Here is a 12,849-nt window from a genome sequence, read left to right as displayed (position 1 = left end):
ACAGACGCTGAGTCTTACCTCCTCTGCAGGCCTGGATGAAAAACATCTTTGGTTTGTTTTGCAGCAGCGGACAGTGAGCGTTGTCGAAGGCCTCAAACACCCAGTCCAGCTGAAACGGACCGAACGATATGTCAGGAAAAAAAACCCCAAAAAGACGACATCACTAACATCAGCGCAGGCGACCGAGGTAGAAACCGACCTGCAGCAGCTGTCCGTCCGTCCCGTAAACAGCTCCGTCCACTCCATGAGAGAGCAAACACACCACGCAGCTGTCCACCGTCCGGTGCTCCGGACGTCTGCAGAAACTCTCGATGCACGTCCTCATGCCCTTCACACAGATGGAGAAGAGCCAAAGTGGGCACATGTAGGTGAAGTCAACAGGTTCTCCTCCATAAACTGTTAAAATGATCTTCTCACAATGTGTTTAAGCAGTTAGATGTGAAATATGTTTTAATCTAGAAATAAAAATCGAGAGATGCCACCATCATAAAGTCTCTAAAGGCATCCTCTCCCCCCCCCCACACCTGGTTCAGTGCTCCATTCAGGTGTCTTACCTGAGCTGTGAGGTCTCTGTGAACAGCGACCAGGTAGTCCAGCTCTGTGAACACCTTCCTGAGCACCTCGTCGTCCACCTCGCCTCCTTTCCTGGGGTCCAGCTCAGGAGCGGCGTGAGAGTCGAAGGTCACGTTGCTGATGACCAGAGCGAAGCCGCGAGGAGACGAAGTCATTCTGTAGGACTGGAGACGAAAGAGAAAAGATGAAGTCATTCTGGTCTGAGAAAATCAAAGGAAGTGGTTCAGCGGTCTGTGGTTTCTCACAACATGCACGTACAAACGTTTCTCTAATGTTTACACCAGAGTCTTGAGGACTGTTATCCACTAATTTGAACAGAAAGACAACAAGAACGTCTAATGAACTAAAGAACTATCATCTCATACAATAAGAGCTCACCAGCCACTAAAACATGTATCATTATAAAAGGCCGACTAGCTGACTTTATGTCAACAGTGTTATGATGTGTTAGCGCTGGCTAACTAGCTTACATTCTTTGCTACAGTCGGCTAAACATCCCCCTGATTTATTGGTATTTTTATGTCATGCATTCACGTGGCAGCTTACAAACACTACACTGTGCTGCGTATGCGCTCGGATCCAAACAGCTTGTTTCTCCAGGAGGCTCCAGGTGAGTCATAACAGACCTGCTGAGCTCACCTGGTGAAGGAATTTACCTGCTGGCAGTGTGAGAGGTAAAAGTCAGGAGCGCAGGGGAGGACGGGAGTGGTGATGGGACTGTCGGCATCCAGGCTGAACTCCATGGAGTCTGCAGAAAACACAAACACACACACACAGACACACACACACAACATGGAGGTAAAATCACCTGTCAGCTCGCAAGTTTTCATTTATTATCAAGTTAATCATCTACAAGACGAGGCATTTATATAGAAGGAAAATTACGCTTGAGATTCGTCTGTTGTACAATAAAAGTAAAGGTTAAACTTCTTTGACTTGTGAAATGTAAGTGAGGCTGCAGGTCCTTCGAAGGATTGAACTCAGTTATATCACAACATGTCATTTCAAGGCTCTTTACACACTAAAGTTTCCAAACTAAGATGTCTCACTTTAATCTCCAGGAAGCTTTTGTTGTCTCAGGAATGTAGAGTTTAAATAGCAGCATACGGTTAAGCTTACAGAATGTTTAAAACCAGTGTTGTCATAACTAAGCTGTAACTCTGAGGTCTCTCATATTCTACACAGCATTACATTTACCACAGTGTTTGTTTTCCTGTTTGAGGATGTGAGTTGGTGTAATATTTCCCTGACAACAATCACAGCTCGAACCTCTGCCTGCTCCAAATCAAACCGCTCACTCAGAGCGCTCAGACCGCCGAAGGCTCCAGCTGGCAGTGATGTAACGACAAACTTTGTGCGACAAAGCAGCGGGTGAGTCACCGTTTGGGCGTGGCGCCTGCAGACGGCGGCAGCCTCACAGTTCTCACTGATAAGAGTTCAAACGCTGAACAGACTGAACTCACTGAGCAGCTGCTGGATATGAAGAGTTCTCTTGTCAGCGTGTATTCGGTTAAAACCAGACGGCAGGTACACACTTTGGTCCAGATTCCACCTGGTGTCTCCGGGGAGACGAACACAGAACACAGAAACCCGGCTGAACCTGAATCAAACAGCGGCTCACCTTGAGTCCTCAGTCGCTTCGGCGAAACTTCCTCCTGAGTTGGAAGTGGAAGAGAGGAGTCCACGGACCTCTGAAATCAGAAAGACAGAAGCTGCTGAACACAGCCGGGCAGATAAAGCTGCTGTTGATGTGACATCTGTATTCCCAAATTAACTATCATCCTGTCAGCTGCTGGTTTCCTCCGCAGAGCGTCTGGATGTAAAACACGATGCATTCTGTGTGTTGCCTGTTTCTCTGCTTTCTCTGGAGCTGCTCACCTCACGGTTCTCCTCTCTGTCTACTGAGGACGTCTACAAAACACCACCAAGCTGAAGCTCAACATTCATTCTCCTCAAACTGTGAACAACTTTAACAGACATTCTGTAGGACAAAGGTTTCCTCAGGGATGGGCGTTTGTATTTTAACGATTGTTTGAGGGTCGGGAGGTTTGAGTTACTTCCACAGTAAAATATATTACACAGCGTTTAACTAAAACAATCACAATTTTCTGGATTTACTCTGAATACTTTCTCCACTGCTGCCAGCTCCGTTTATCGAGGTGAACAAACACTTAGTTTCCCTGAATAATATGATTTAATTTAGTTTTTAAAAAATGAAATAAAATAAACAAAACGTGAAAATCTGGCAGCAAGTGGGCCAGAAACAAAATTGTGAAATAGCAGTGGAAAAACTTTTTAATTTAACAAGTTTTACCACAAAAAGTAAAATATTACGAGACCTCCAGGTAGAACAGAGTGATAAATGTTTTAATATGGGCATGTTTTTCCAAACTGTATCTTTAATAGATGCTGAGATATTGTCAAAATGGGGCAATTTGTACAAAAAAGTATTTTCTACATGTGGCACAAAGCTCACAGAAACCATTTTAAATATCCAGATGATGATAAAAAGCTGTTTTTAACACAGTATATTTAAATCTAGTGTGAGTGAAATGTGCTTAAAACCCATAAGCAGAACCTAAGTTAATATTTCTTGATGATTTCTTTGGAATTTTGGATCCCAACTTTGCTTCTCCTGACATTAGTTTTTATTCTGTGTTAGCGTTTATGTGAGACATAAACAGGGTCACTGTGTGTCAACTTAGCCAAGGTGAGAATCTGTTTAAACTCTGTAGGAATGATCTTTGGCATCTGAATATGACATCTGCCCACTTTTTAGCTGAAATTCCAACATTTTCTCAACTTTCCACTCAATGGAAATTTTCACTAAATCTCTCGTAGGTTGGAAACTGAGCCAGATGCCACTTTGAGACGTCCACATCTCTTGACGTATACGTCCTGGAGTCTTCACTTGTTCACGAGATGTTCACCAGACATTTCTGGTGAACGGAGAGAATGCAGCGAATTCTGGAAATCGAGACTCAATTTCTTGCTTAAGACCTCTCAAATTCTGGATTTGTTTGAAAATCGCAAATAAAATGAGTAGAAATGAGAGTTATGGCCAATTAAAGTTGGACATCTTGAATCATGGGCAGACTGATGAAGTTTGGGAGGTGTGCCAAGTTTCAATGCTGCAAAGTTTGAAGAGATCCTGAGATGGTCCAGCAACACAGAATGACCCGACAGTGAAGATCCTGTCAGGGATCAGAGGAACCATCAGCTCACCTCCCTCTTCTTCTCTGGTCTCTCCATGACCAGCCGCCCTGACTTTCCCTCTGGTTCCTCCTCAGGCTCAATATTCTGTGAGAAACAGTCCAACACCTGCAGTCAGTCTAAAAAGTCTCCCCAAGACTAGACTCCTACACGACCAAACCGCTTCTCTGTGATGTTTTGAGGGAAACATATTTTTATGCTGTTTGTTTGTATCATCTCACAGACTCTTTGTTTTTCTATCAGGGACTGCATTTGATTTTCTGAGCGAAAACAGTTTCCTTATCTAATACAGTTCCTATTATCTAATGCAGGTTCTTTACTGTGTATTTTACAGCTTCACTGTTGCTCCATGTTAACCCAGAAAATGGAGGAGATGCTTCAAACGTGCAGTGAAAGGTTTGTACCCAACCCTAAACCGGGAACCAAGTAATTCTGGTGGCGAACCTTCATCAAGCATCTAACGTGTAAAAGCGTCTAACAAAGCTTGACATTTTCCTAATTTGTTTATTTCTGAGATGTGAACTCTGCTCTTCTGGATGAGAGTCTGGTCAAACTGGGCACTTTTCCACAGGTCACAAATTAGATTTACTTCAAAACAAAATTACGTTGCCCTCAAAACATATCTGGGAATGCAGCGTACGTGTACAGGAATGTGTTTTTGTGCAGACAGGTTTGGTATCCTGTAGCTCTGTGTGGTCAGTTTATTAACTCACATCGACCTGCGTCTCTCTCTCGGGCGACTGGGTCAGAAGGTCGCACAGATGCTGCTGTTGGGTTTCTCTGAGGGCCGAGCAGAAGCTGCTGAAGGCTCGAGGTCCTCGCTTCGGCAAAAGCAGCAGCAGACGCCAGCTGCGTTTCTGAGACGTCTGATCCGCCTACAGGAGAAGAGATCGAGTCAGAAAACTGAAGAGCAAGGAGAACGGTTTAGTCCCATCACATGCCCAACATGAGGGATGAACAATGAGCTGATATCAAATCAAAAACTAAGAAGTTCGCATTAAATGTGCTGCAAATCAAATTAAATCACGATATCGGTCAGATAATTTGCCAACAGAGGTCACAAGGCGGTTGGACTCTCAGCTGGGTAAACCAGGTGTAACCGCCGGGCCGAACGGTGACCAGAACCGCTCCCACCTCGCCGACAGCTCAGAGAGCGCGGGTCAACGTACCAGGATCTCCTCCGCCATGCTCTCCGTCAGGATGTCGTCGGCCAGCAGCGACTGAATGAGCAGCTCGTCCACCACCAGCTGTTTGCAGAGAACCGCCGAACGCCTCCGCAGGGCCTGTCGGTCCCGGTCCAACATGCCGCACTCCAGCATGTTCCGTCTGCAGGACAACAGCACACGGGAATAGCAGAGACGAGCAGACCTGGACTCAAATGTTTCTCATAAAGTCTGCCGGCAGCAGACGTGGTTTTACATCACTGTCCTCTGATACATAAATACCAACAAAAGCCGTGATAATTAATACCTAATGGTACTAAAGGGGGAAACAGTAGACGGGTACGTCAACAATGAAAGGACAAGCAGAGAAGAACACTATAAAAACACTTTTACATTTAGAAAACGCTCAGAGAAGAGAATTTAAAGTAATATTACTGTAATATGTTTATACAGACGGCTTCTTCTAACATGGATTCATTTTATTCTTATAACACACATTTTTGCTGTTGCTCTGACTTTTTTTTTTTTACTTTGAGAAACACACAATAACCAATATACGTGTGCTCTAAGTGTGCAAATGGAAATAACTTGTAAATTTTTGTCTGTCACGTCTACAGGCATCAGATTTAGCATGTATTTAGCATGCATTCATAGTGTTGGGAGACTTTATGTATGAAAACTTTTTCTCCCAGACCATTTAAATGAGACACAAACACAATAAAATCCATGATATTAACTTTGATAACACTAAAAGATATTATATGTTATTTTAAAATGTTGGAATCATAACTCACAATTACAGAAATAGGTTTAATTAAGATGTGTAGTCAAGTTACTGCTGTTTAAAGAGCACCAATGTTATGGTTAAGATCATACAATATTACACAAAATATAAAGCTAAATTTACTTAACAAGCTTGAATATTAAAGTTAAGACTCTACAGTGTAAATAATCACACACACTTACCTGACTAACCTAATTAAGTATGTAAATTTACCAAAAATAATTTAAGTATTGCAGTTAACACTTTGCAATATTGTAAAAAAACACAAGTTTGAATTCATCGAATAAATTTAAACAATAACGGTTCAACTTTACACGAAAGGGAGGGAATAAAAGTAGAAGTGAACTAGAAGTTAACATTAAAAACACAAAGTACATCCTCACAAGAAAGGAAGATGAGAGACTTTTAAAACTATACTGACATCTACAAAGCACTGCTTCTCAGGGAAACACTGAGATTATTATTTGTTTTTTATTTAGCGTGTTGCATCGCAGGGATTTTAATGGGTGAGCTGTTTCTCCTGCACTATATTGATTAGATTAGATCAGATAGAACTGTATTGATCCCTTTGGTGGGGTACCTCGGGGAAATTGTGGTTCTAAAAGTAGAACAACACAGACAGACGGAGACAATAGTAACACGTCAATTAAAAAACAGGAAACTACTAGGAAGAACAGCACTGTGTGATAATAAAAATAATAATATTATTCTGTATAATATATGATAACAATTCGTATATGTGAATTTATAAAATGCAAATGTGCATCAAATATATATTTCAAAAATATATTTCAAAGATAAAATACATATGTACACATCACACAACAACACAACACAGTGACAATATGAATATACAGTCTAATGTGTTCATATCCTCCCATTAAAGAAGGAAAAAACTGCTTCAGTCACTGAAATAAGTTGAAATTGACAAAAGTAAGAATAAATAAAAATTTTATGAAAATCATGACATTGCTCAAAAGCAACGTCTTATTTCACTAAATTATAATTTAGCATTTTAAAAAAAAATGTATTATTACTTTTATCAGTTTCTAGTTATTTGACTGACTGTTGTGAGTTTTGCCTTTTCTTTAATAGAAGGGTCTGAATACAAAGGGTTGCTCACCCAAATTACTATATAATGTCATAAATAATAATCTAGAGGACAAAACAGTCCAGCTGTAAGATAAAACGGACAAACTGAGCTCTTACTTATAAATCAGACTATTTCCACACAGAATCTATATTTTTTTTTACTCTGACATGAACTGAAAATGGTGAACTTGTCAGGTTAAAATATAAACGCTGCTGGACCTGACTGGACCTTCCGTGTGATCAGAACCCGAACTTCTGCACATGAAGTGTTTTTATGTTTTAGCTGCTTGCTGTTGTGTAGCTGTTGGCTTTAAAATGACATTAACATAGTGGAGATAAAAGTACCTGTCAGAGGCAGGAAAAGTCACCGAGCACAGCGAGCCAAACAGTGCAGGTGTAAATCACACACAGCTACCGATAAGAATACAAAAACAGGAATAAATCGATAACGATATCTAGAAATCAGCACTTCAAGTCGCTGCCAGCAGAGTTTTATTGACGCTAAACTCACCGACGGTGGCTAATTAGCGATGCTAGCTAGCTAACAGGCTAACTTTGACTTTTTCTCGCGTTGGAGCGGGTTTAGTTTAAATCTCCCCCAAACCGCGTTCTTACCGTTTTTCTGCTCCTGCAACAGAGTGTCGAACCGCGAAGACAAACACCCGCAAAATCGTCACCGTGTCTGTCACAGCTTCACGCAAATTAGCGACATCCTCGGCTCCGCAAAACAACTTCCGCGGGTCTCACAGCTGCAACGGAGGGGGGCGGGGCCACACGGTCACAAGTAGGAATTGTGACCAATGAGAGCGTCGCAAAAGATGAGTGGCGTTTCTAGTAGCCAATCAGCGGGCATCATAGAGCCGTCGCCCCCTGTGGTAAAGTCTTGTACAGTAGTGATATGTGAGGATTTGAATTTGAATCTGTTTCTGTAAATCAGCAGCCAATTGATAAGAAGCTCAGTGAAGAAACAAACATCCCTTTGATACAGAGATAGGCTTTTAAAAGAACAGGAAGGACTGATTCTATACACAGTTGTATTTAAAATGTTGGAATCACAACTCACAATTATGGAAAAGTGTCTAATTAAGACGTGTAGTCGAGTTACTGCTGGTTAAAGAGCACATTTAAAACAACTGCCTTAAAGCTAAAGTGCTCTTCAACAGAGAAGTGAGACTGGTGTGATGAACTTACCAAACAGGTTTAAATAATAAGACGCCACAGTATTGTACATAATGCAAATAAATAAAGTAAAATTTATGGTTAAGATCAAACAATATCATTTTTTAAAAAACAACTTAAATTTACTTAACAAGCTTGAATATTAAGGTTAAGACTCTAGAGTGTAAATAATCACACAAAAGTACCTGACAAACCTAATTAATGAATGAATGAAAAATGAAAAATACTTTATTCATCCCAGAAGGGAAATTCAATCCTGTAAAAGCTCACCTTTCTTTTTTTTTTTTTTTTTTTAATCAATATAACATATATTTAAGTATGCAAATGTACCAAAAATAATTTAAATATTGCAGTTAACAATATTACATTAAACACAAATTAGAATTTAATCAAGAGGCTCAAACAATAGCAGTAAAACTTTTCAATTATTTTAATTGTGCAAATTTACAGCCACATTTTAAATATTACAGATAAGGATAGATAGACAGTTTATTTGTCCCCTTGAGGAAATTCAAGAAGGCCCTACAATATTACAAAAATACACATTTTTATTTACCTCACAGGTTTTAATAACAAGGTTAAGATTTTATCGTGTTGTTAATGATGCAAAATGACCCAACTACAGTAAATATATGGTTAAGACCCTTCAATAATATATCAACTCCAACCCTACAGTTACCTAAAAAGTTCTAATATTAAGGGTGAGACAGTCCTATATTGTTAATTATGCAAATATATCAGGGTCATTTGAATATTATTAATATTTAAAGACCAGTAATAAATATATACAGGTGAGATGTAATGAAACAAGTTTCTTTTGATTCACTCTTTGACAGATGTTTTACAGTATAAACTGATAAAACGGACTCCAACACTAAAATGACACATTAAAATAGACGAAGCAGTAATATAAAACCATTAATAGGGACGTTCTGCTGTTTATTTTTAAATTCAGTTCAGCCACAAATTATTTATTCTTGATATCATTATACAAAAAAAAAAAGAAAAGATTTATGATGAAATTTCATTTCATTTTTTTCTGGCTAGAAAATGACATAAACAAGTGTCAACATGGGGCCTTTATTTTTAATATCCTGAATCCTAAAGTCTTTGTTTCTAAGGATCTGCTGTTTAGCTCAGAAGTAATCTGATTACTGTGAGTAGTTTAGAATGTTTGTTTCCTGTAAATGGTTGTTTGAAATTCAAAAAGTTAGTCTAGTAGTTCAAAAATGAAAGACAAGTCATAAATTATGAGAAAAAAAATGTGTTTTTACCCCAATAATACACCATGGGACACGACACGACAGTAAATATAAAGAAATATAACAAAAACTGTAAATTAAATATAAAGTCCTATGATGAATAATGTTAATGGAGGATTCTTAAGTACTTTAACATGAAGGTTTTTGTTTTTGGTGGTTTTGCTGCCACATATGATAAACACATGATTTATTTTATTGATTTTTTTATTCTAAGGATCAGAATTTCACTCTCAGATAAACACATCCCTCTTTCAGCTGACGTTGTTTCACTCAGATGTGAATGCATCTTTCTTTTAATCCACTTTTACAGTATAAAGTGATAACACTGACTTCATCGCTAAAATTAAAGCTTAAAATTGAAGAACCAGTAAAATAATTAGAGTGAGAGGAGAGTAATTTAGAATCATTTGATATTTGTTTCCTGTTTGAAACTCAAAAAGTTAGTCTAGTAGTTTAAAGATGAAAGAAAAGTCCTAAAGAAAAATGTGTTTTTATCCCAATAATTAACCATCAAACAAAAGTTATATGATAAAAATAGTAAGTTAAATATAAAGTCCTGCTGTGAATGTTTGTCACATATAATCTTAAAGAAGTACTTTACACTTAAAGGGTTTTTTTGTGTGGTTTTGCTGCCACATGTGATTTATTTATTGTTTTGAACTCTTGGGATGAAGATTTCCCTCTCAGATGAACACATCCCTCCTCCTCTGTTTCCCCGGCTTTCATTCAGTTTCTGTGTTCCTTGCCTCCATCCCTTCCTCTCCTCCTCCTCCTCCTCCTCCTCCTCCTCACCCCCTGCTGTCTCCTCCTCACCCTCACCGCGTGCGCTCTCAATAATTGATGACTCTCACCGACTCAAAGGGTAACAGGTCCGGGTGGAAATGTCTCGCTCGTTTCTTTATTTATTCACAGGTCCATCTTTAAGTCGGTGAAACCTGCAGCGGGCGTTGGTGTGGGTCGACGTAGGTGAGCTCGGTTCTGGTTCTGTCTGCTGCACCTGCCACCATGAGGGGGGGGTTAAAGCTGGCCGAGCAGCAGGACGGAGGCAGGAAAGGGAAGCTGCTGAAATGAGTGAGAGGCAGGGGGCAGAGAGGAGGAGGAGGAGTGGCAGGATGAATTAATTCAACCTGAACCAGCCCTGATTGACTCGCTGCCAACCTGCCATGTACAAACACTCAGAGTGACACCAGACCATGGAGAGAGAAAAGAGGAATGACTTGTCCTTCTCCAGAAAGAGAAGTTTCACTTTTGGCGCGTACGGCGGGTGAGTAGACGCGGCGTTGGACTCGCATGCTGCACAAAAAGCCAACATGTGCAGCACAGATGCCAGTATTTTTAGATGTGAAGTGTGTTTAAGTGTCACTTCCTTGTTTACAGTGAGGACAGGTTCCCATGTGGGGATGAGACGAGGTGAGGCCGCTTCTTATTTGATTCTCACTGCAGCTGAGAGACTGTAAAAGCTGAGTTGTGTTGTTGTGTACATGAACCTGTTGCTGCAGAGATGAATCTGCAGAGAGCAGCGACATCCTGAACCTCCTGGACTCTCCGGCCAGAGACAGCAGACCGGTGCATCCGTCCAGCAGCAGCAGCAGCAGCAGCCACAGGGTGATATCATTACAATGCTTTAATTCTAATCAAATGCTCCTAATGAACGCTCACATCCTGCGTTTCTGAGAAGTCAGACGTCCAGCTGAAGTCATGTTCCTCTTCCCCCTTCCTTCCCCTTCTGCCCTTTCTGTCCGCCGCCGCCGCCGCCGCCGCCGCCGCCGCTCTTTAAAAGCAGGACACGGAGCTGTTTGAGATCATTGAGAAGCTGCAGGTGAGTTTCAGTCGCCATTGATCCCGTGAATCCAGTGAAGCCGAGCAGAGCTTTGTGATCAGCCGTGCTCTTGTCCATCACAGGGCAGCAGGATCGATGAGCAGCGCTGCGAGTTCCCTCCGCCTCTGAAGGTGAGTCGGCACTACGACGCTTCGATCCGCCACAGAAGTCTGAGCAGCAGTTATTCCATCTAGAAAGAATCAGAGGCCTTCTGCTCCACGTCTCTGGTCAATAGTATAAAGATATTTGTTAAAGTTTAGCTCCATACATCAAATACTTTCTCAGATAACATTTTCTTTGATTTGCCTTCCGTCCCACTCGGCAGGTTTTGAAATTTGAGGCAGTTTGAACAACATTAAGGATATAAACCTGTTATTTCTCATCATGTCACTGATTCAGGATCTGTAATATAATATAAAATAGTTAATCCGTCGTGAAAAGTTCCATCTTTGAGCTAAAAAACTGATAAAGCAGAAGTGAAGTAGTGATGTTTTCTGAACCATGTGTAGCTGCAGGTCACATTAAGACAAAACTAAACATGTAGAAGACTTTAGAAATGAAATGCTGGCTCACAAGCATGAAAAGAAAAGTCATATTTGTTGAACTTTTATAGCTGATTGAGCACGTCGTCCCACAAAATAATGGGAGATAGTCAACAACACTGATGACTCTGGATCGATGAGAAATAAAAGAGAAAAAATCTGGTTTTTATTTTTAATAGTTCCTCAATTATTGTTGTTTAAACAATATGAGAAAAAAAAACCTGCTGAAAGCGAGTCGATGGATAATTTTCTTTTACAGCTTTGAAAGTATTAAACTTCACAAACATCTTTAGAAATTTCCATAATTTTTACTATAAAATTTTCAGGCAAATCAGAGAAATTAAAATTACAATGAGGTCTGCAGTTTTAACGAGCACACATACTTACAGTCTCCTCGTTAAGATACAACATCTGGGGAATATGGAAAAGTTAGAACAAAATATTTCACACAGGCTAAATTCAGAATTCAACACGACTTCTTGAACTCTCTCCAATCAGCTGTTTTCTTCAGTAGCTCTGGGGTACGTTCCAGAAAAGCCCCTCACGATGCCAAACTCATCTTCTCTCTATTTGTGGCAAAACTACTCTCACAAAATTAGTCAAATTCGAGATGATATTTCCTCCACCGGGTTTTGCTTGTTCCCTGTAGTGGAGGGTTTCTAACGACCACGTCTGCTGAACTCATCTGAACTGGTCCAGAAGGAAGTGAATCAGCTTCTTGGGTTCGCTCGTGGGTTTATTGCACACAAATGGTAAAAACGACGGTAAAAGTGGCAAAGAGTAAAACACGCTGAGCTTAATCTGCACCACAGGATCAGTCCTCAGTCAGAGTGACGCTGCAGCATGAGTCACCGTCTGACTTCTTGACATGTCCGGTGTGGTTCCTCGTTCACAGCAAAAGTGTCAAAAGGTCCATCAGTAGGAGGAGCATCTTTGTCTGCTCAGAAACATGGCGCCTCCTGTACTCTGAGTTTAAACCTTCTCTGGATCATTCAGATGCTGGATTCCTTCTGGTCTCCCAAAGAACAAACTGTGAGAAACTTCTCACCGGACCGTTTTCTCGACCTTTTGATCTTTTTCGCGTCCTTCGCTTCTTCACATTTCTGCAGGACGGCTTCTCGAGCTTCCACTCTGTTTGTTGATTTTCCCTTTAGAGCAGCGCTGTTGATGCAACATTGTGATTTTCTGGTTGTCAGACTGTGTAATCGTTGCAATGTTGAAT

At 40.6% G+C, this 12,849-nt stretch overlaps 2 protein-coding genes across 2 annotated transcripts in view; one reads left to right on the top strand and one right to left on the bottom strand.

Annotated features, from left to right (window-relative positions):
• Positions 1 to 18: 18 nt before the first annotated feature.
• LOC103372441 (caspase-2) lies at positions 19 to 5,189 on the bottom strand (the record flags this gene model as incomplete). The annotated part of the gene is made up of 8 exons (XM_008302091.1): positions 4,956 to 5,189; positions 4,500 to 4,661; positions 3,799 to 3,873; positions 2,195 to 2,264; positions 1,230 to 1,321; positions 555 to 737; positions 200 to 328; positions 19 to 109 (listed from the first exon to the last, which is right to left on the bottom strand). Coding segments are annotated over exons 1-8 (952 nt in total), but the record flags the coding sequence as incomplete, so codon positions are not given.
• Positions 5,190 to 10,459: 5,270 nt separating this feature from the next.
• rap1gapl (RAP1 GTPase activating protein-like) overlaps positions 10,460 to 12,849 on the top strand; it is an 11,652-nt gene continuing 9,262 nt past the window's right edge. Inside the window, exons 1-6 of the mRNA XM_008302090.1 lie at positions 10,460 to 10,530; positions 10,644 to 10,676; positions 10,766 to 10,871; positions 11,050 to 11,085; positions 11,169 to 11,276; positions 12,523 to 12,545. Coding sequence (XP_008300312.1) covers positions 10,460 to 10,530; positions 10,644 to 10,676; positions 10,766 to 10,871; positions 11,050 to 11,085; positions 11,169 to 11,276; positions 12,523 to 12,545 — 377 coding nt within the window. The remainder of the gene's footprint in view (positions 10,531 to 10,643; positions 10,677 to 10,765; positions 10,872 to 11,049; positions 11,086 to 11,168; positions 11,277 to 12,522; positions 12,546 to 12,849) is intronic.

Source organism: Stegastes partitus, unplaced genomic scaffold (genome assembly GCF_000690725.1).
Source record: "Stegastes partitus isolate 25-593 unplaced genomic scaffold, Stegastes_partitus-1.0.2 Scaffold1755, whole genome shotgun sequence".
Classification (NCBI taxonomy): Eukaryota; Metazoa; Chordata; class Actinopteri; family Pomacentridae; genus Stegastes; species Stegastes partitus.
This window is presented reverse-complemented; position numbering and strand designations above follow the sequence as displayed.